This window comes from Schistocerca gregaria, chromosome 1 (assembly GCF_023897955.1).
Source record: "Schistocerca gregaria isolate iqSchGreg1 chromosome 1, iqSchGreg1.2, whole genome shotgun sequence".
Lineage (NCBI taxonomy): Eukaryota > Metazoa > Arthropoda > Insecta > Orthoptera > Acrididae > Schistocerca > Schistocerca gregaria.
Genome location: NC_064920.1, coordinates 841,959,732 through 841,984,180, shown reverse-complemented (window position 1 = coordinate 841,984,180; position 24,449 = coordinate 841,959,732). Strand labels below are relative to the sequence as shown.

Below are 24,449 nucleotides of genomic sequence, written 5' to 3'. Positions count from 1 at the left end.
CCAATTAACAACTTAACAACAACTTAACTTTACAGCAGCACGAAATGAGAGTACCTCATTTACAACCAAAAATAAGACTGACCCAGGAACAGCAGGTAATGAAGTAGGATGAGAGGTGCACTCAGAGGAATTTAAGCAGTCGTTCTTCCATCCTCTATATGAAAATGGAATGAGAAAAAACCCTAATACATGTTACAATGGGACATCCTCACCACTAAGCACTTTTTAGTGGTTTGTAGAGTATGGATGTAGATGTATATTTCAGGAAGGAAATTATCTATGCCTTTTTCAAAGGGACTGTCTTGACATTTGCCATAAATAACATAATGAAACAATGGAAAACCTAAATATGGATGGCTGGACTGGGATTTGTATCTCTATCCTACGAAATCCAAGTCCAGTGTCTCACCTCTGTGCCATTTCGTTCAGTGCTATAGAATATTATGTTGGCGAAGGGAATACTAAGATTACAAATATATCATGGGTGACAGTATATCTCAGATTTTGAAACTTACTTAATTGTAACTTAATTTTATTTCTTATATACAATTTTATCCAAAGTTAGCATTTTAAACTTCGCAGTATCCAGAATTTATATGTCTGAATTTTTACTAATATCCTCTTTATAAGATTATAAAAATACTTTACTTCTTGAGACATCACACAGCAAAGAAATACAACAATCCATAATTGTGATATTGGCATAAAATTTAAGTTTCTTTAATAAAATTAATAGTCTGCAAAATATTTGTACGCTTTCATCCTTATCTTACACGTCCAGTTCTTACAATCAATGTTTCTTAGGAAATCCATAAATCTAAAATTTGTTGCACTTTTGTTCATATACCAAAATAGAGCAATTGTGTTTGAGGGAATTCACATATAACTTACATATTTGAAATGCACAAAATAACTGTGATGTTTCAATAAACATGGTATGCAACCAAGTCAATGTTAAAAATTAAGCAACCAAGTCAATGTTAAAAATTAACTTTTACAGACAAGAACAGGGAAGACAGACTCGAGTAACTACACATGCACAAGCACACACATGTTCATTAGTGAAAATGCAATGCCTTGAGAAAAGTGAGAATACAATACATTGACAAAAGAAGACAAGAGAGACTGATCATTTGAACAATACAACAGGCAGGCTGTATTTTTTTTATATCACTATGGTTAACCACTTGATGAAAATAGTCTTTTTGCAGATCCATGATATCCATCACACTCTTCACTGCTACTGGCACAAAAAACTAAAATCTTTCTTTTAAGCATTCAAAACATGGTCTTTGTATATTGTGCATGTACATACATGTGTACACATACACACACACACACACACACACACACACACACACACACACACACACACACACACACCCCTCTGACAGAAAGCACTTTGGCAGAAAACGGCAATTTTTACAATATGTATACACATCAGATGCGAATGAGATGAGCTCACTAGGGGAGCCAGTCTCGTCTCCAACAGATCACTGGGATTGTTTAAAACAACTGTTTTGGAACATATACCCTGAAGGTTCATTCATTATCTGGGTGTATTATTTTCTTGATTATCAGATGTCTGTCAGCTTCATACTTGAAACCATTACCAGTGAAAATATGAGACTTGAAAAACGTTGATACATCAGTAATACCAATGACTCTCGCCTGCAACAAAAGAAAAATGCAATTATTTTATGCAAAACACCAATGCTGCATATCTCTAAAAGAAAAGACGTGTCAAATAGTAAGAAGTATCTTTAATGTACTTATATGGATATGGTGTCTGTTCTTTCAGACATGTCCGGAAGGACAGACACCACAGAAGACCTGCAGCTGTCTAGAACGAAATTAGAATTACATTAATACCTTCAGCTGCTAATGGGCATTTATATATATCAACTGGGACAGGTGAAAATGTATGCCCCAACCGTGACTCGAACCCGGGATATCCTGCTTACATGACAGGGACTCTATCCATCTGAGCCACTGAGGGCACAGAGGTTAGCGACTGCAGGGACTATCTCGCGCATGCCTACTGCGAGACCCACATTCTCACCTTGTATGTCCACACACTACATTCGTAGTGTCCCACCCCAACACACTCATTACTCGTGGAAGACATTCTTACGAAGTCCTGTAAGCCTTCGAGGAATATGTGTGCATCTGCACAGAAGGATGAGGTCATGGCCGGTGTTGCCAGAATTATATACTTATGTAAGTATGGTGCCTGTTCTCTCGGACATTATGTGATGCCACCTGGAAAAGGCTGTTTGGATGGCAGACTCGATGGACACAAGATTATCGGCGGTAGAGAGAACCTGGCTGAAGCTTCCCTGACATGGAGCCAGCAAGCCACATGACTCCAGGACCCAACCCAACCGCCAACATACCATATGTTCCAGCAGCTTACAAAGAACATTGGTGAGGCTGATAGTTATCCACATCAAGTGGGTATTTGCCAGGTTTGAGCACTGGAATTATGGTACTCTCCCGTCATTGCAATGGAAAGACATCATCGCACCAGATGCGGTTGAAGATGATGAGGCAATGACATTGTAGATATACGAGAGATGTTTGATCATCTGACTGTGGATCCGATCTGGCCCAGGAGCTGTGCGGGGCAGTGGACAAGGGCACTGAGGAGCTCCCATTCTGTAAAAGGAGCATTATAGAGCTCACTGTGACATTCAGTGAATGAGAGGACTTTCCTTTCCATCCACAATTTGACAGTGCGAAAGGCTGCAGGGTAATTCTCCGACACAGAGGCTCGAACACAGTGCTCAGCAAAGTGCTCGATAAATGCGTTTGTGTGGTAGATAACTCGCCATTGATGTTAATGACAGGGACACTTGGGGTCTGGTACAAAAAAAAAAAACACGTCTGATCTTCGTCCAGACTTGGGAAGATGATTTATGGCACCAATAGTTAAGACCCACCTCTCCCAACACTCCTGTTTCCGTCTTTTTATAAGCTGGCGAACACAGGCAAGGAGTCGTTTAAAATCTATTAGGTTGTCAAGGGGAGTGACAGAAACGGAAGTATCACCCAGCTGGTCACAGGCGAGTAATGCCCAAGATTGGGCTGAAGATGCTGCATGAATCAAGACTGCACTGTTTCTCATCTTGGACAGTGCTGTCACTTCCCCAAACTGATACTCAAGGTGTTGTTGTTGTTGTTGTTGTTGTTGTTGTTGTGGTCTTCAGTCCTCAGACTGGTTTGATGCAGCTCTCCATGCTACTGTATCCCGTGCAAGCTCCTTCATCTCCCAGTACCTACCGCAACCTACATCCTGAATCTGCTTAGTGTATTCATCACTTGGTCTCCGTCTACGATTTTTACCCTCCATGCTGTCCTCCAACACTACATTGGTGATCCCTTGATGCCTCAAAACATGTCCTACCAACCAAACCCTTCTTCTAGTCAAGTTGTGCCACAAACTTCTCTTCTCCCCAATCTTATTCAGTACTCCCTCATTAGTTATGTGATCTACCCATCAAATCTTCAGCATTCTTCTGTAGCACCACATTTCAAAAGCTTCTATTCTCTTCTTGTCCAAACTATTTATAGTCCATGTTTCACTTCCATACATGGCTACACGCCATACAAATAATTTCAGAAACGACTTCCTGACAATTAAATCACTACTCGATGTTAACAAATTTCTCTTCTTCAGAAACGCTTTCCTTGCCATTGCCAGTCAACATTTTATATCCTTTCTACTACGACCATCGTCAGTTATTTTGCTTCCCAAATAGCAAAACTCCTTTGCTACTTTAAGTCTCTCATTTCCTATTCTAATTCACTCAGCATCACCCGACTTAATTCATCTACATTCCATTATCCTCGTTTTGTTTTTGTTGATGTTCATCTTATATCCTCCTTTCAAGACACTGTCCATTCCGTTTAACTGCTCTTCCCAAGTCCCTTGCTGTCTCTGACAGAATTACCATGTCATCTGCGAACCCCAATGTTTTTATTTCGTCTCCATGGATTTTAATACCTACTCCGAATTTTTCTTTTGTTTCCTTCACTGCTTGCTCAATATACATATTGAATAACATCGGCGAGAGGCTACAACCCTGTCTCACTCCCTTCCCAACCACTGCTTCCCTTTCAAGCCCACTCAACTCTTATAACTGCCATTTGGTTTCTGTACAAATTGTAAATAGCCTTTCACTCCCTGTATTTTACTCCTGCCACCTTTAGAATTTGAAAGAGAGTATTCCAGTCAACATTGTCAAAAGCTTTCTCTAGGTCTACAAATGCTAGAAACGTACATTTGTCTTTCCTTAATCTAGCTTCTAAGATAAGTTGTAGGGTCAGTATTGCCTCACGTGTTCCAACATTTCTACGGAATCCAAACTGATATTTCCCGAGGTCAGCTTCTACTAGTTTTTCCATTCGTCTGTAAAGAATTCACATTAGTATTTTGCAGCTGTGACTTATTAAACTGATAGTTCGGTAATTTCCACATCTGTCAACACCTGCTTTCTTTGGGATTGGAATTATTATATTCTTCTTGAAGTCTGAGGGTATTTCGCCTGTTTCATTCATCTTGCTCACCAGATGGTAGAGTTTTGTCAGGATGGCTCTCCCAAGGCTGTCAGTAGTTCTAATGGAATGTTATCTACTCCGGGGGCCTTGTTTTGACTCAGGTCTTTCAGTGCTCTGTCAAACTCTTCACGCAGTATTATATCTCCCATTTCATTTCATCTACATCCTTTTCCATTTCCATAACTTTGTCCTCAAGCATATCACCCTTGTATAGAGCCTCTATATACTTCCACCTTTCTGCTTTCCGTTCTTTGCTTAGAACTGGGTTTCCATGTGAGCTCTTGATGTTCATGCAAGTGGTTCTCTTATCTCAAAAGGTCTCTTTAATATTCCTGTAGGCAGTACCTATCTTACCCCTAGTGATACTCACTTCTACATCCTTACATTTGTCCTCTAGCCATCCCTGCGTACCCATTTTGCACTTCCTGTCGATCTCATTTCTGAGACTTTTTTTTTCCTTTTTGCCTGCTTCATTTACTGCATTTTTATATTTTCTCCTTTCATCAATTAAATTCAATATTTCTTCTGTTACCCAAGGATTTCTAGCAGCCCTCGTCTTTTTACCTACTTTATCCTCTGCTGCCTTCACTACTTCATCCCTCAGAACTACCGATTCTTCTTCTACTGTGTTTCTTTCCCCCATTCCCGTCAATTGTTCCCTTATGCTCTCCTTGAATCTCTGTACAACCTTTGGTTCTTTCAGCTTATCCAGATCCCATGTCCTTAAATTCTCACTTTTTTGCAGTTTCTTCAGTTTTAATCTACAGGTCATAACCAATAGATTGTGGTCAGAGTCCACATCTGCTCCTGGAAATGTCTAACAATTTAAAACCTGATTCCTAAATCTCTGTCTTACCATTATATGATCTATCTGATACCTTTTAGTATCTCCAGGATTCTTCCATGTATACAACCTTCTTTTATGATTCTTGAACCAAGTGTTAGCCATGATTAACTTGTGCTCTGTGCAAAATTCTACCAGGCGGCTTCTCTTTAATTTCTTAGCCCCAATCCATATTCACCTACTACATTTCCTTCCCTCCCTTTTCCTACAACAGAATTCCAGTCACCCATGTCTATTAAATTTTCGTCACCCTTCACTAGCTGAATAATTTCTTTTATTTCACCACACATTTCTTCAATTTCTTCGTCATCTGCAGAGCTAGTTGGCATATAAACTTGTACTACTGTAGTAGGCGTGGGCTTCGTATCTATCTTGGCCACAATAATGCGTTCACTATGCTGTTTGTAGTAGCTTACCCGCATTCCTATTTTCCTATTCATTATTAAACCTACTCCTGCATTACCCCTATTTGATTTTGTGTTTATAACCCTGTAATCACCTGACCAGAAGTCTTGTTCCTCCTGCCACCGAACTTCACGAATTCCCACTATATCTAACTTTAACCTGTCGATTTCCCTTTTTAAATTTTCTAACCTACCCACCTCAAGCAGCTTCCTAACTAGAAAGGAGTCCCCATCCATTCTGCTACAGACTAAATACCAAGGTGAATATAGCTCTCTTCTTTCTGTAGCCCAATGTTCCTCCCATGGTGTAGTGAGGGAGGGAAATGATTAAGGGCCATACCTGTCAGCATTGTACTCGATTAAAGACAGTTGGCGCCGTACGGTCACCAGCAAGAGATGGCTTAGACCGCTTCATTGTGGGTCATCCGCCCTGATGCCACTCACTCCGACTGGGGACTCTCCCTACAGGCGCCACCCAGCCACAGCAAACGCCAACTGGCATGATGGCCGTTGTCAGGAGTCCTGATGCCCTAGGAAGACAGGTGTCTACTCCTTGGCATATGTGGGGAGTTTGCAGCTCAGTAATCAGCAGTGTGAGCCCTGTGTTTTCAGGGGGCTGCCAACGAACGGGTACATGACGGTCCCACTGTAACGGACTGGCTACCGTGTTGGATATTGGGTGCAGAGAAATCTAACACTGTCATGGGTGCAAAAGAGGACAGGAGCCAGTGGAAGAAGATAACACACCCCAGAAAGTGTACTCACACAAATAGTTGAATTGCAGGTGGAGGTGCAAAGCCATGATGACAAGAGGTTCAGGAGATCGAATCTAAGGGCATTATGCATACCTTGTGCACCATCCCCATATGGCCCACACTTGTGTAGAATTTGGAAAGTGACAGGTCAAGCCATAAAATGGGACCTGAGCTTATTGGGCCGAAAAGTGACACACACCTTTTAGTCAACTCTCATGACAGGCAGGAATACTGCAGGCCGGTTCTAACCCCCACATCTGTAGCAACTCCCAGTGTCAAGTTATATTGTGTGTATAGTAGCAAAAAGTGTGACGATACACTGTGTGTATAGCAGTTTACGAACCTGTGCACTGCTTACTACCTCTTCCATAATGTGAGAGGTTGTCATCTGTCATGCCATCACCTACAATTTTAATTTTCTTTTTCGACTGTCACTGTGCGACCGCATTATCACGCGTTTGATCATTTCAATCACATTTTTAGTTGTGCAAGCACTCTGCTGGGAAAATTAATTAAATTCCATAAATGTGACCTAACTTATACCAGCAGCACAGTTCACTAATGCCTGGAAATAAAGAATTACTCAAGTACAACATAGCTGGCCCAAATCCTCTCGACACAAGAAATTTTCACCACGAGCATTTGTGTGGTAATGAGACCAGACTACATAACACTGTTGCTGGTTTAAATACCAAACCTCTTCGCAGTAACTGCACGTGACTATCCTTAAAGTGATTTGTGCACTGGAATATGAATCCACTATGTCACGTTTCTCAAACTTATCACAAGAAATTTCCATTTTATGTTCTAGAAATACATAAAACACATCTCTAACTGAATGTTCTGGAAACTTTGCGACAATTTAATCTTCAGAATTCTACCATACAAACACATTCAAAAGCTTCTATTCTTTTATTTTCTGAACTGTTTATCATCCACGTTTCATTATACTCCTGACAAATATCTTCAGAAATGACCTAACATTTAAACTTATATTCAATGTTAACAATTTTCACTTTTTTAGAAACGCTGTTCTTGCTATTGCCAATCTGCATTTCTACTTCAGCCATCATCATTCATGTAGCTGCCACGACAACAGAACTCATGTATTGTTTTTAGTATCTCAGTTCTTAATCTAATTCCCTTAGCACTGCCCCATGTAATTCAACTACACTCCAGAACTCAGTCCCCTTCACAGCTTGCTCGCTGTACACAGTGAACATCAGGAACAGGCTACAATCATCTCACTCCCTTCTGAACTACTGCTTCCCTTTCATGTCAGTATTATTTTTATAACTGCAGTTTGTATGAGTTGTAGACATAACCAATGAATCTTGAGCTTACCTGAAGAATCCTATTACAAGTTACAGTATTTTTGAACCAGGGAAGAAAGAGAAGGACTGACATTTTTTCAAACTGGTGCTCACTTTTCTTGACAGCCAATAGCACTCAATAATGAAGTTACTGAATTACAGAGTTTCTGTAAAGCAGTTTACTGCACTAAATGTGTTCCATTTTCTTCTTAGGAACTACTAAAGAATTAATAGTGCACACAAACTGGGATCAGCATACTAGACATGCATAACAAACTGAACAGGTGCCCTACCAGTTCGTAAAGAACACGATTCTCACCTTCTTCACAAATTCAACTGCTACTCAACTGGATTTATCATTATATATGCTACAGGAAAATGAAGAGTGAGCTGAGGATAAAGTTCTGTTCAAGAGACACACTCAATTCAGCATTCCTTCCCGGAACACAGGACATGACATAAAAGTTAGTAACAGTCTGAAGAAATTTGCAGGTAACTGAGATCGCTGCAATTATGAATTACAAGAAAGGCCAACACGAGGCAACTATAACATAGCTTTCACGAAAGAACATCTATAAAAATAGACTTTCTGATGTTATAGCACAGTAGCTTCCACAATTTTACTCTCTACTATTATTATAGTGAATATGATTTTATCATAGAAAATTCATTTGGCTTATGCAGAAGTTCTTAATAACCCAAGTCCTTAAGATGGTTACACTGATAAAAAAAATTAAGATGTAAACATAAAAGGAAGATAATTACTACAAGACAACAAACAAGTAGACAAAAACAGTCAACTATTCAAAAATTGATAATGCCAGAATTTTCAATCTATTTAATAGCATTACAAGAAAGAAAGCAATATTATTATTATTTCAATCAACTAACCCTTTCTCCACCATTTTCAGGGGAAGTAGTTCGATGGCAGATTACAATGGCGCACACACACACACACACACACACACACACACACACACACACACACACACACACACACACAAACGCACGCACAGGAGAGAGAGAGAGAGAGAGAGAGAGAGAGAGAGAGAGAGAGAGAGAGAGAGAGAGAGAGAGAAAGCATCCAAAATTCCGAACTGTAATCGAGGTACAAAACTGGTATGGCTTTCATGGTCAAATGTTGACACATTGCCTGTTGGCAACTGAGGGTGAAAATTTGATAATGCCAGCAATTCATACTGGCAAAACATCTGAAAGATCATCAAACAAACATTGGCTGAAGAATTCAAGACAGAAACCAACAGGCAGTTGTTTGTTCATAACCACACAAGTAACTACAACTACAATAATTATGTAACATTGTGAATAACCATTCGATTTTTAATTTTATGAAAATTTTTAATGAAATGAACAAAAATTTATAAGTTAATCAATTGTGAACTCTAATCTAGATATACTTTAAATGTTTATTTGAACACACCAAGTAGAGCCTTTTTTTTATAAATAGGACAAAACTAATCCTACATTTAATTATTAAATTAATTTTCACAAACTGCTACACACCTTATCTAAGAAGTCTTTCTCTCTCAGCTTCAGCATACGAACTTTTGTTCCATGTAAACTTCTCATGAAAATCAATTGATCCTTTGTCATGGACTGTAGGATGTAGTACAGCAATTCATTATTGTCTTTGTCATATGAAAGGTATTTCTGGAATGTCTGGAAAAGAAAATGCAATGCCTCTTGTGCATATTAAGATACAACAAAGAAATGCAGATATTGAAATTAAGTGTAGAAGGAATAGAATATTCTTACAAGAATATAAGAGCTTGGAGGAACAAGAAAAGTAAACAATCCAAATGAAACATACACAATCAAATAACAAAGCCATGATTAAGAAATTTTTATTCAGAGCTTACCGTTTTCATAGCATTCATGACACTGTATTTCTGTGTCTGGATAAAGCTCTGCAACATCATGCATATAGCCATGTTGACATCAGATTCTTGTACATATTCACGCAAGTGCATCCTTGCATGAGCTTCAGACATTCTAATTATACTTTCTATATGCCTTGCAGTAATTGGAAGGCTTCCAGTCACCTGCGATTGAAAAGTTAGTATTACAGAAATGGTAACTCTCATCAGTTTCTTCAGATAGTAAAAATATAAATGGAAGTAAAAGCTCCACTCGGCAATTTTTAGTAAAAATTGAGATACTTGATGTCTTTCCCTCTGAGACCTTCCGACTATTTAATATGAATACATAAATCAATCTATCAGATAATGTGCCATTTATCTGATAATAACTGGAAAATGTTGCAACAACAACAACAACAACAACAACAACAACAACAATAATAATAATAGTAATAATAATAATAATAATAATAATAATAATAATGCAGCAAACATGAATGCAGAAGACATATATTTCATGCATCAGTCACACATACATATTGATATAATGTGACGATGTTTATTTTCATATTGCAGTACAGAATGAATAACAAGGGACAGGAAAATTTCGAGTAATTGAGAACACACACACAAAAAAGCTAGAAATTGACACTTTCTATGAAATATAATGAAATTCACCATTTTCCCCATTCTCACGTAAAAATGTTGTAACATGCATCAGATAGCATCTGATGGTTATTCAGTGTTGAAATTAGGTTTTGCCTTTTTGCTCGAGGCTGAGGTACACATATAAACTTAAAATTAGAGTACATTTCTCTTGTTACGAACTGGAGTCCTAGAAGTGATAAAAAATGAAAAAAAAATCTGCTTCTTACAAACTTCATTCGTGGAACAGTTTTAATTGCTGACATTACCTTTCACAACAATTTAGCAGAGATTACCTCCAGTGCAGTGCACCAATTAAACTGCACACTTTTATGGTAAGTGTGTATAAATATGAAAACCTGCAAAATATGACATTTTTTCTGTGCAAACTCATAAATCAACATCATATCTGTTCAGTTCACTTCTTTCACCTCATCACAGCACAGAATATGCAGTTTAATTGATGCACAACTTTAAAGATCTTTTCAAAATTCATAGAAAGCTTTAAAAAACATTAACAGAAAGACTTCCAGCAGAGGTGAGCAAGCTCTGAAACTACTGATTGCACCTTCATGCTAGACAAGCAACTGTTATGGCCATAAATCTGTTCAAGTCTATGTTCACAGTCCTACGTTTTTGTTCCATCCATAGGATGATGGTAATTAACTCCATTAATGCTGACAAGGCACAGAATGTTGTGTGTATACTTGGGATGGTATGTCTTAACTATGATGATAATTATAATTTAGTGGAAAAGTAACTTTCCATCCTGACAGGAAATGTAGAATTGTCAAAATCTTGGTATTATGCTATAGATAGTTTGTTTTCCACGAGCAATTACAGACTCTAGGCAGTTGTTTTCACATCATACAGAAGTGTTAGTGGACAGCTGGCATAATATCTCAGAAAAGAAGTTTGAAGTTATGACAATGCTTTCTTTTGGATGGAGCAAATTGCATTGTCTAATTCAAAAGAAGACCTTTTGACCACAAGCTTACTTGTTTAGAAGTCATTTTGCTGTGCCTGTCTATGACTCAGCATATCTCCAATATATGGTGAGTAGCAATTTCCTTTTTTCATAATACCGTTTAATTTAAGATACTTGTCATTCAACTTTTGTTTTCACATTGTTCATCCCAACAAGGCTTCTATCCATATTAAACTAGATCGGTAAATGAGTTCACAGGCCTAAGAAAAGCAGGAGCATACTACATCCAGTACTGCCATGTCTAGCAAAAAAACTTTGATGTTCAAATCAACCTTCAGGTTAAGGGCAGTATTTTGTAACAATTGTAACAACTCTCACATAGTTACGTAATGTGAAATATTGAGCACTCTTTAGTCTTAGGAGACTGCTTGATATCCAAATTAAAGACCATGAATGAAGTTAATTTGATATACATATGTAAATCATTTTTGACATGTGTATATTTTGGCAATATAAAGAAAATAAAGAAATTTAGACCACTTTGGACTTGTTTGTACTTCTCATATGTCAATTCTGACAATGCAAAGGAACACACAAAACATGAAACATACAATAAAAATTTCTTTTAAAAGGCAGTAGATTTCAATAAATTTACAGTCTTATCAATTAAGAAAACATATATCTCAGTTTATGGTTATGTAAAATAAGGGAATGGCAAATGTTCCTGGTTACTTACAAGAGACTCTTGGCGTAATTTGCTGTACATATTTGCGATTTTGTCCTGGTCAATGTTTTTGAGTGTTGGGTGGACATTTTGACGTGCATAAAGTAGATATTTTTTAAGCAGATCCTGAGGTATGACATCGACTTGTTTCAGACCTGGATCTGGGAGTGGCTCATCTGCGTAATTGCATGGTCTGTACATTGCATGAACCTTCCTATGAGACTTCACGACAAATCGAGCGAGCTGTTCATCCTGCATCACATCAACTTCATCTCTCACAACACACAAAATATCAAATCTTGACAAAATTGGTTCCGAGAGATTAACCTGAAAACCAATCCAACAAAATCTTAAGTCATTCAAGCCTTATGCATTAAACAATTAACATAGTGCAAAGGAATGTAAAAATAACAATTACATTAAAAAATATTAATCACAGCATCACTGCTTTTAATCAACAACAAGAAACCCTAAAGCTGAAAAGTACTCTTAGGTGTAAGAAAACCATTAGCTTTAGAAATGTAACACTGGCTGACACACACACACAGGGAACTCACTATGAATGAGGACTAAAATTAATTAAATATTTCATACAGACTAACAGGTTGGAAAAATTAAATAAATAAAAACAGATGCCCAGGTGTCAAGAGATTAACAGAAAGAAATCTGAAATGAACTGTAAATATTACATGTATTACCTCCAAACATCATACACTACTTAGCTAAACACAGAAACTGGAAAGGCACTTTATATATACATTATACTAAAGGATTCGAAAAGTAAGTAATCAAAACTTCTGGGGGAAGAAAAGAGCCTGTCTATAATTAAGCTGAGATTATAAGAAGAAAACAGCATGCAGCATTTTACTAATACTTCCGTAATCATAAATCTACCCCACCCTGATAGTATACTCTTGCCATTTCAACCTAGACCAACTGCAAGACCAGAATCAATCCAGTAAATAGAACTGAAATAGAACTTGACTGTTGCGCTGTGTACTTTGTCTCCACACAGATGGGAATTCCTCCAAGCTTAATGGACATCAAAAGTTTCTCTCCCTCTCACTTCAACAATGGCCCTGTGTTTGCAGGACAGCTGGGGGTACACAAGAAGAATACCACTGGGAAACACTGAGTCTGACCAAGAGCATGCCAAGGGATCAAAAACACAAATATTCAAGTCATGCATGCACTTGAGTATTCTTTCAGGAAACACACACACATCAATAAAGGTTTTTCATCACCCCAGTTGCCCGAACTCCTGAAAATAGACACTGACTGTGGATATTCTATCACACAGTGCCTTTCACTGTTCAGAGATTTTACTAAATCCACCCAAAGATGTGAACAACCATGCATGAGCAGCGCCTATTAGACGGCAGGGGGTCCGACAGCCTATCAGTTCCAGTCACTCCACCAGGAAGGATCTACACAGCTCGTGCTGTCTGTGGTTCAACCATGCCTAAGCGGTCAATACCACTGTTCAATCACGTTGCCATTGTTACTTTGTGCCAGGAAGGGCTCTCAACAAGCAAAGTGTCCAGACGAGTGAACCAAACTGAAGTCATTCGGACATGGGGGAGATACAGAGAGACAGGAACTGTCGACATGCCTCGCTCAGGCGACCCAAGTGGATGACCTCTGCCTACAGACTACGGCTCAGAGGAACCCTAACAGCAATGCCACCATGTTGAATAATGCTTTTCGTGTAGCCACAGGATGATGTGTTATGAGTCAAACTGTGCGCAATAGGCTGCATGACGTGCAACTTCACTCCCGACGTCCATAACAAGGTCCATCTTTGCAACCACAACACCACGCAGCGTGGTACAGATGCGCCCAACATCATGCTGAATCGATGGCTTGCTCAGGATTGGCATCACATTCTATTCACCGATGAGTGTCCTGTATGCCTTCAACCAGACAATCATCGAAGACTTTGTTTGGACGCAATCCGGTCAAGCTGAAGGCCCTAGACACACTGTCCAGTGACTGCAGCAAGGTAGAGGTTTTCTACTGTTTTTGGGTGGCATTATGTGGGGCCGACATATGCCGTTGGTCATGGAGGGGCCATAATGGCTGTACAATACGCGAGTGCCATCCTCCGACTGGTAATGCAACCACATCGGTAGAATATTGGCAAGGCATTCGTCTTCATGGATGACAATTTGCGCCCCCATCATGCACATCTTGTGAATAACTTCCTTCAGGATAACGACATCGCTCAATTAGATTGGCTAGCATGTTCTCCGGACATGAACCCTATAGAACATGCCTGGGATAGATTGAAAAGGGCTGTTGCTGAACGATGTGACCCCCCAACCACTCTGATGGATCTCCACCAAATCGCCACTGAGGAGATGGAGACTCTGGACCAACAGTGCCTTGATGAACTTGTGGATAGTATGCCACAACGAATACAGGCATGCATCAATGCAAGAGGACATGCTACTGAATATCAGAGGTACCAGTGTGTACAGCAATCTGGACACCTCTGAAGATCTCGCTGTATGATGGTACAACATGCAATGTGTAGTTTTCATGAGCAATAATTAGGGTGGAAATGATATGTTGATCTCTATTCCAATTTTCTGTACAGGTTCTGGAACTCTCAGAACCGAGGTGATGAGAAACTTTTTTTGATGGGCGTATATTTAAAGACATTTACTTCCTAAGGAAAATCTCATTTAGAAACTAAGGAAGAGACTATTTAAAACATGGCCCTGATAACGAAACTCAAATAAATTAGTCCTACTGGTTAATGAGTAAGCTTTGGTAGCTGCAGTTTCATTGGATTGCCACCTGAAAATGCTGTAGTAGGGCTTATCGTTAAAATGAATTGCCAGATGCTTCTTTTTCAAGTTCAGAATTGGAAGTTGTGAATAACTTCCTTCAGGATAACAACATCACAACTTTAAGATCGTACCAATGATGACTACGTCTAGTGTTTACAAATAGGCTGTTAATTCGGAAATAGGAGGAGCATAATAATTCTTTAAACTGTTTTTGATGTTGCTGAGCAATAGTCATACAATAATTTATAAATGAACGCACCACCACTTAACTGTATTGTTCCTTATTTAATTACGACCCAGGTTTCTGCCTTTTGTACCATTTTCAAGTGCATACAGTACAACCACATAAAATTTCAAGAGATGTAAAAGTCTTAAAGAATGAATTTAAATGAGTGTGTAATAATGAAATATGAACTTACAGTTTATGTCATTAGCACACACTGCAGGACATCAAGCTCAAAACTGCCCATAAATTTAAAAAAATTATTCGCTCCTCACAAAATGCCAGATGTAAAAATCATATCTTGTAAAAAGATTAGTAAATACTAGTGGCAGCACATCATATTTAATAAAAACAGGTTTACTTTGGTACATAAAAGATGTACACATGTTCTCGAGTCGTAATGGTAGTAAAATCAAAGAGTTTGGGTAATAGAGCAACTGAATACTCTAAAGACAAATTTGAACATACTATTGATGTTAAATATCTCTGGACTACGTATAATCATATTTGGGCTGACACATTTTTGCAATAAACATGTATGCAACAAATCTTTAGCAATGGTAAGTGAACCCACATTAAGTTGGATGAAGAACTAAAGTCATCCAACTGATCAAAATCTCATAAGCATTTGGCATGAAATAGCTGCATTCTTAAGTTCCACAGTAACCACAACCTCAGCTATCATAACATATTCAGAAGGAACAGAAAAATATTTGTGACAACAAAGATATACATTTCAACTTGCTTTTAGGATCTACATGATGGTCAAAAACAGTAATACCACAGCTGACAGGCTTTGTAAGCATAAAAGGAATTGAAAGTAAAAGTTAAAATGTAAAGCTTTTCTTTTTATTTATTCTTGTATTATGAAAATGTAGACAACCCATTAATGGCTTAAGTTTAAAATAGGCATAATGCTAAAATTTTAACTTCATGTCAGTAAAACAGCTTGTAATTTATGTTAACAACAAAATTTTCTGAGGTAGCCTCTAAAAATAGGAGAAGAGTTATCTTATATTCAGGTAAATACAGTATAATGGCACGGCCAAGAACTTTTCTTATCACCCTTGCTCCACACAAAATTTCTTGTCAATGGAATAAAATAAATACAGGAGTAAAGACTTTTGTTCAGGATAAGGCATTCGCGCACAGAGCTACTTTAGCAAGCAGAAAACAGGGACTGATCTTAAGTACAAATTGTTTGGGCATCCAGTCTGTTTGTCAGATCTGATCCCTCTTGACTCTCACCTATTTCCAGGTCTAAAGTAATTTCAGGCTGGAATGTTTTGCATCTAATAACAAGGTAATGGCAGCTGCAAGTGAATGTTTTGTTGGCCTTTCAGACACCAGCTACTGAATCTGCTTGATCAAAGGGCACCACCAATTAACGAACACACAATAACTCACTCCCCCTTACATACACATGACAATTTTGTAGCTTCCTTAAATGAAGAGGCACTACTGGTCAAACACTATATTGGTTTGCAAAGCACTGTGCTCGCAAATAAATCTGAAAACTATAATATACCACGACAACACCTTCAAATACAGTGGAAACACTGTACCATATCTTACTTTTAACACTGAGACATAAACTATCTGCACATTTAAGATATAAACTATCTGCACACATGAACTGAAAGAGCAACAAAGTTCAAAGCTTTGTTACTCTTCAGACATGGTACTAATACAATGGCATGCTACTGACTACTGAAGGAGTTCAACCTAACTCACATTTTCACTGAAGGTCATGCTCGCATCATATCTTCCACCAATTGGATTGGCTGCAGCAATAACAGAACATCGTGCTTGTAGCGATGTGACAATGCCAGCCTTGGAAATAGATATGGTTTGTTGTTCCATGGCTTCGTGAATGGATGTTCGGTCCTGGTCATTCATCTTTCAATGGCAAAACAAATTATACAATTATTTTCAATTATGTTGAATCATTTCATAGAAAAAAACAGATACATAAAGTTTTTACAAACTTTTGCTATAAAACAACAGAAAATGATTGATACACTGCAACTGTTTTGAAATTTTCAAGAAGATTAGTTCAGCTTTTTTTTTACCTCCTTTTACTACCTTTTCCACAAAACTTCAAGATAAACTTCCATTTTACTGACAAAATCATTTCAGGTTATTAGCCCAGTAACTCATTTCTGTTGTTGACCAATTTCAATGTGTTTCTCCTCTTCACTTACTGCTGAGGTATACTGGTCATGTATGAAGCCATCATTTTGGAAAAGTTTGGCCTACTTTCGTCCCACAGTGAGGAAACTTTACTAAATTGCAGTACCAATTTCACACGCTGTGTAACAACAGGAAGTTCACAATGGAGATGGAAGAAATTTTATACCTATTATTTTGAAACATTACGATAAAGATTGTGGATAGCACACACTAGCATTCCATGGCACATGTTTGAAGTAGCATCTGCACAGAGTTGGGTCATCTCATCACAAGACATGGGGGCATACCTACCAATCTTCAGACAAATATGAATAATAAAATTATTAAAGAACATGTGCTTAGTTTTACTACAACTTGCAATATTACTCATTCTCAACACCTCTCTGCTCCGAGACTATACATCTAAATTAAGAACTTCCTGGGCTCCATCAAAGATACACATACCTATATTAAATGTAACCTGGGCTCCATCAAAGCCAACCAGAGCTATACACTGGCTCATTGGTACTACAAATGACTTGCTCTTTGCAGCTCTAGGTGTGAGCGTAATCACCCACTATGGCCAAATCCAATGTTCTATCTTTCAGCAGTGGGTGAAAGACCTTAGAGGCATTTGTCACACCACAAGGAGAAGTCTACAGCAGTAGTATGGGAAGACAGTGGAAACACACTGTTATCGATCTAGTCACCCGTAACAACAGTTTCCATCAAGTTCTGCATCAGATGCAGCTGGAACAAGATATTTGAAGAACACTTCAGGCTGAAGGTGGTACTTGCACATATGGAAGTTACAGAATGACGACGACAACAAGGACACATTGGCTAGTCACTCCAACACTAGCTACAACCTTTACATCTAAGTATGCACAATTTATATGCTTGATAGCTCCTTGGCAAAGGATAGCTTCAATTCAGATTCAATAAAGAGTGATTCTAAATAGTTTAGGGAAAAGTTGTTTCTTGACTGATACCCCGAGAAGATTTTGTCAATGTTATTTATCATGAAAGCCTCCATTCCCTCTCACCTTACTCTACAACAAAGAATAGCACACACGCACACAAAATAAATCAATGAACAATATTTACAATTACAATACCTTGTCAAATTCATCAATGAGACAGACACCTCTGTCGGCCAAGACAAGTGCTCCAGCCTCCAGCGTCCACTGACGTGTAATGGGGTTTCGATTCACATATGCTGTCAGACCAACAGCAGATGCCCCCTGGCCTGTTGTGAATATTGCTCGGGGAGCTACCTTCTCTGTATACTTAAGGAACTGTGACTTTGCTGTACCAGGATCTCCACAAATCAGCATGTTGATATCACCTCTCACCTTGTGTTTTTGCCCTGAGAAATAAAGATAATAATGATCGTACACCTGATACAATACATGCAAATTTTGCAAAAACAAGCCTCTTGCCCATATATGCAATAGAACTGTATCTTTAAATTTCAGTAACAATCACTACTAAAACGGGGGTCTAGGTCATCTGCTTCAAAATCCACTGAACAGGCAGTATTTTTGACAGTTCTCAACAGAATCAAGAATTACAGAGATTGGACACAATATAATAGCACTGAGGTAATAGCACATTCATTGGAAAGAAACTGAGTAAGCCTAACATACTTGAGAGGTGAAACCACATCTACCGTTCGTTCAGTGAGCAATTTTACAATACTGTGGCTTCTTTCAGTGTGTTTTTAATACACAATTCTTAACTGGATGGAATATATCAGTCATCAGCGTTATCTGCCTGGAAATGACATGTGAATGGTGACTGATCCGACAGTGCCACTAAATGAAGTGGTGGTGGACACTTGAAGAAATCAGCTACTTGAGCAAAAAAGAACAATGATACAGCATTACATACCTGCAAGCTAGAGCAAGGGAGGATAAGAGGAAAGGAAAAGAACTGTATACTGTCAAAATGGACAAACAAACTATCTCTACACAGAGCTTCTAGTGTGCAAGAAGTAAACACTGATGATCGTTTAGAATTATACCAAGAACTTCATGGTCCACCTGTTTGACATGTCACTTACAAGAGAATTAAAGTAAAAAACTATAGAAGATATACAACTAAAATAACACCAGATCCAACCTCACAGAAGCAACTGGCTGGGGGGCAAGCAGTTTAATTTTCAATCCATAGGAAAGATCCTCACAAGAAAGAACAAGTACTGTGTTCACTTCAAATGACTTTTTTTAAAAAGGATAAAATAACACCACAAAACATATTTTTTGAACATAATTATTCTAGAAGCTATTTCCATTTCACAATAGCCACCAAATTATCTATAGTATCTTACATGAAAAATATTAATATTCGCCTAAGTCTCTATATTCACTCACACACACACACACACACACACACACACACACACACACACACACACACACAAAACATAAATACTTGCATCTTACCAGGATTTTTTGGTTCTCCTCCAAATAATGCAAGTGCCAGACCCCTTTTAATAAAAGCATGGCCATAGATGGATGGTGCAATGCTAAAAATTATTCTGTCAGCAATCTGTGGATCCTTGGACAACTTCATGATGGCATGTACATCATCATCTGATAATGACTCAACAATATGCTTGCAGTCTTTTACAACAATATAATTTGCTAAGATAACAGTGTTGAAGACAGGGAATCCCTGTTCTGTATTTAAGGAGCCCTCGTAGTTATTTGTGTATACTCCTGTGAGATCTATCTCATCACCTGGCTTACACCTGTCACAAAGATCACCCAATAGTATACATTCCTTTGATCGTGGAATACGACCAGCGGGAATACGCCCTGGTGACTCCTGAATTGTAATCTTTTGGAAGTTACGATAAACGGTCTCCTCCATATTCACCTGGAACAAATCGGACAAATTTTTTTAGAAAAAAATAGAGCACTACATTTCTGACAATCGAAAATGGATGTTCAAATAAGAAACTGAAGAAAGACGGAGAGGAAATGATATTTAGTGCTTTACGCATGCAAAGAACTGCAACAGCTCTCGAAACACTCATATACTGCTGAACCCTTCAAAGCACATATTTTCTCTTCCACAGGCATGTCAAAAGAAACCAGAATTATCATTGCAAGGCATAATAGGTGTTATGGAAAATCATTTTCTTGTGCACCTACTTGTGTTTGGCAGACAGGGAAAGAACACTGTAAAGGTCACTTGTCAAAGATGAGGCCATTAGAGACTGAGCATGAGCCTGTAAACCATTCTGGCACTGTCATACACAATTTAAGAAAACAATGACACACACAAATCTGAATAAGAGTTTAGTGCCTTAACCACCCAATAGTGCTTGTTCCCACAGAATTCTGTCAGACAAAACACAGAACTCTAAAATGAAAACTCTGGGTGTGTATCACTGAAATACCATTTGTCAAGTTTTGTAAATGCTCATACTGATAGTTTCTTAACTTTGGTACACTTTGTCGTAGAGTTAAAATCAGCTAAGGACTTGGACTTAAAATATAATATAAGAACAGATTACAGGCTGAACAAAATAAGGACAAAAGATTTTTTAATACTTTAAATGAAAATAAAAAAATACTGTGACAGCTTGTTTTGACTGCCATCAGAATCAACCCTTATCCCAAATTGTGTGTTGAAGCATTTTACTCCACACAGATCTGGTTGTATAACTGTATGATCTTGAAACATTTATAAAAGAAATCACACAAAGTAGCTAACTATACATGGCTTGAGACTGACTCCGAATGGGGACAAGTAAAACTGCGTCTCCTGTGACAGACTATTTAAATTCTTTAAAGCAAGATCTAATGAAAGAAGGTGCAGAAAAAAGTAGACTCAGATTATTTTGCGATTCTTGTGGCTCTCAAAACAAAGACTCTACAATAATGGCAATGTTTTTACACCAAAAGTGCAAAGGTATTTCAAGAATTCAGCATTATTTCCCACTATCTGGGCATCACTCTTAGTCTTCTGTCAGGGTTTCTGGTCTTACTGAAAAGGAAATAAGAAAATATGAAACTAATCACTCTGCCCTCAGAACACTGTGATATTTTGAGAAAGCTGGTCAGTAGCTCTTAGGTACTGAAGGGTAGGAGGGAAATTAAAATACAGCCCACAGACCTAAAAGTCAGAGAGAAATCTCATACCAAATTCAGCTGCAACAGGCTCAGAAAGCCAGTAGTGGATAAAAACATGCTTTCAAACATGGAAAAAGGCTCAGAAAGGAGGCAGGAGACCAGTAGGGGTTGAAGTACTGGTAGAAGGGAAGCTGTGAGGGTGGGTCATATGCCATTCTTGAACAGCTCAGTTAGCAGAATAGTTGCCAGCAAAAGACAAAAGTCTCAGATTCGAGTCTCTGACCAGCGCATAATTTTCATCAGAAAGGAAGTTTCAGGATGAAAATTGTTAGACTTTCGTAAAAGGACTGGACCAGGTGACAGCAAACACCTGAGTTAAAGCCTTAAGATAACATGGTAAGGCCATCACTTCCAAAGCCCTAGACAGCGATCACGGTCTTTTAAGAGTGATGATTAAAGGGATTAAAGAGGAAAAAGGGACAGGGAGGAAAGAAGGATAAGAGTGTGGGATATGAAAGAAGAGAAATGTAAAGAAAACTTTAGAAAAAGCAAAAAGCAACATACCAAGTGATGACATACAGTCAGTAGTGGAGGAATGGGGAACGTTCAAAACAACAATGGTGGAAGCAGCAGAAAAAGTGTGAGAAAAAACCAGCGATAAGAAAAACTGGAGACATACACCCTGGTGGAATTATAGAGTAAGGGAAGACGTTACAAAGAAAAATGAGGTTTTCCAATATGTAGGGACAGGAAAATTTTGTGTTAACAATAATGCGAAAAATAACAGCAAATTGGCAGTTTTTATTAACACATCACAAAACTAGCTATTTTTAAGAAACTGTCACAAAATTTGTCATTTTTTCCAATTTGTATATTAGAAATGCCATTAGTGTTAGGGCAGTGGTTTATTAATATTGGTAACAAATAGTTATCATCATCATCATCATCATTTAAGACTGAGTATGCCGTTCAGCGTTCAGTCTGGAGCATAGCCCCCTTATAAAATTCCTCCACGATCCCCTATTCAGTGCTAACATGGTGCCTCTTCTTATGTTAAACCTATTACTTCAAAATCATTCTTAACCGAATCTAGGTACCTTCTCCTTGGTCTGCCTCAACTCCTCCTACCCTCTACTGCTGAACCCAGGAGTCTCTTGGGCAACCTTGCTTCTCCCATGCGTGTAACATGACCCCACCATCTAAGCCTGTTCGCCCTGACTGCTACATCTATAGAGTTCATTCCCAGTTTTTCTTTGATTTCCTCATTGTGGACACCCTCCTGCCATTGTTCCCATCTAATAGTACCTGCAATCATCTTAGCTACTTTCGTATCAGTAACCTCAACCTTGTTGATAACGTAACCTGAATATACCCAAGCTTTCACTCCCATGCAACAAAGTTGGTTGAAAGATTGAGCGGTGCACAGATAACTTAGTCTTGGTACTGACTTCCTTCTTGCAGAAGAGAGTGGATCGTAGCTGAGCGCTCACTGAATTAGCCTTGCTACACCTCGCTTCCAGTTCTTTCACTATGTTGCCATCCTGCGAGAATATGCATCCTAAGTACTTGAAACTGTCCACCTGTTCTAACTTTGTTCCTCCTATTTGGCACTCAATCCATTTATATTTCTTTCCCACTGACATTACTTTCGTTTTGGAGATGCTCATCTTCATACCGTAGTCCTTACATTTCTGATCTAGCTCTGAAATATTACTTTGCAAACTTTCAATCGAATCTGCCATTACAACTAAGTCATCCGCATATGCAAGACTGCTTATTTTGTGTTCACATATCTTAATCTCAACCAGCCAGTCTATTGCTTTCAACATATGATCCATAAATAATATGAACAACAGTGGCGACAGGTTGCAGCCTTGTCTTACCCCTGAAACTACTCTGAACCATGAACTCAATTTATCGTCAACTCTAACTGCTGCCTGACTATCCATGTAAAGACCTTTAATTGCTTGCAAAAGTTTGCCTCCTATTCAATAATCTCGTAGAACCGACACTAACTTCCTCCGAGGAATCCGGTCATATGCCTTTTCTAGATCTATAAAGCATAGATACAATTCCCCGTTCCACTCATAACACTTCTCCATTATTTGCCGTAAGCTAAAGATCTGGTCCCGACAACCTCTAAGAGGTCTAAACCCACACTGATTTACGTCCAATTGGTCCTCAACTAATACTCGCACTTTCCTTTCAACAATACCTGAGAAGATTTTACCCACAATGCTGATTAAAGAGATACCTGTGTAGTTGTTACAATCTTTTCTGTTTGCATGTTTAAAGATTGGTGTGATTACTGCTTTTGTTCAGTCTGATTGAACCTGTCCCGACTCCCAGGCCATTTCAATTATCCTAAGACCTGACATTCCACTGTATTTGATGAGTTCCGACTTAATTTCATCCACTCCAGCTGCTTTATTGCACTGCAATCTATTGACCATTTTCTCCACTTCCTCAAATGTGATCCTATTTCTGTCATCATTCCTATCCCATTCTACCTCGAAATCTGAAACATTACTGATCGTATTTTCACCTACATTGAGCAACTCTTCAAAATATTCCCTCCAGCTGCCAAAGGCATCCACAGGATTCACCAGCAGTTTTCCTGACCTGTCCAAAATACTTGTCATTTCCTTCTTACCTCTCTTTCAAAGACTGCTAATTACACTCCAGAATGGTTTTCCAGCAGCTTGACCCATAGTCTCCAACCTGTTTCCAAAGTCTTCCCAAGATTTCTTCTTGGATGTTGCAATTATCTGTTAGGCTTTGTTTCTTTCTTCAACATAACATTTTCTTTCTACCTGAGTTCTAGTTATGTAGCCATTTTTGATACGCCTTCTTTTTCCTTTTACAGGCTGCCTTGACTGTGTCATTTCACCAAGCTGTTTGCTTCTTCCTGCTTTTACACACTACTGTTCCAAGACATTCTTTAGCCACTTCTAGTACTGCGTCCCTGTACCTTGTCCATTCCTTTTCCAATGACTGTAATTGACTACATTCAACTAACTGGTACCTTTCTGAGATCGCTGTTATGCACTTGTGCCTGATTTCCTTATCCTGAAGTTTCTCCACTCTTATCCTCCTACATATGGACCTGACCACCTGCAAT

The 24,449-nt window shown here is 38.5% G+C and overlaps 1 protein-coding gene across 1 annotated transcript in view; it reads right to left on the bottom strand.

Moving 5' to 3' along the window:
- Window positions 1–515: 515 nt before the first annotated feature.
- The window catches only part of LOC126272438 (DNA replication licensing factor Mcm2), a 46,678-nt gene continuing 22,744 nt past the window's right edge, over window positions 516–24,449 (bottom strand). The window contains exons 8-14 of the mRNA XM_049975314.1: window positions 19,691–20,126; window positions 18,362–18,612; window positions 16,806–16,970; window positions 12,066–12,380; window positions 9,757–9,939; window positions 9,401–9,556; window positions 516–1,671 (exon numbers count right to left, since the gene is read on the bottom strand). Of these exons, the coding sequence (XP_049831271.1) occupies window positions 1,543–1,671; window positions 9,401–9,556; window positions 9,757–9,939; window positions 12,066–12,380; window positions 16,806–16,970; window positions 18,362–18,612; window positions 19,691–20,126 (1,635 nt within the window). The 3' untranslated portion in view covers window positions 516–1,542. The remainder of the gene's footprint in view (window positions 1,672–9,400; window positions 9,557–9,756; window positions 9,940–12,065; window positions 12,381–16,805; window positions 16,971–18,361; window positions 18,613–19,690; window positions 20,127–24,449) is intronic.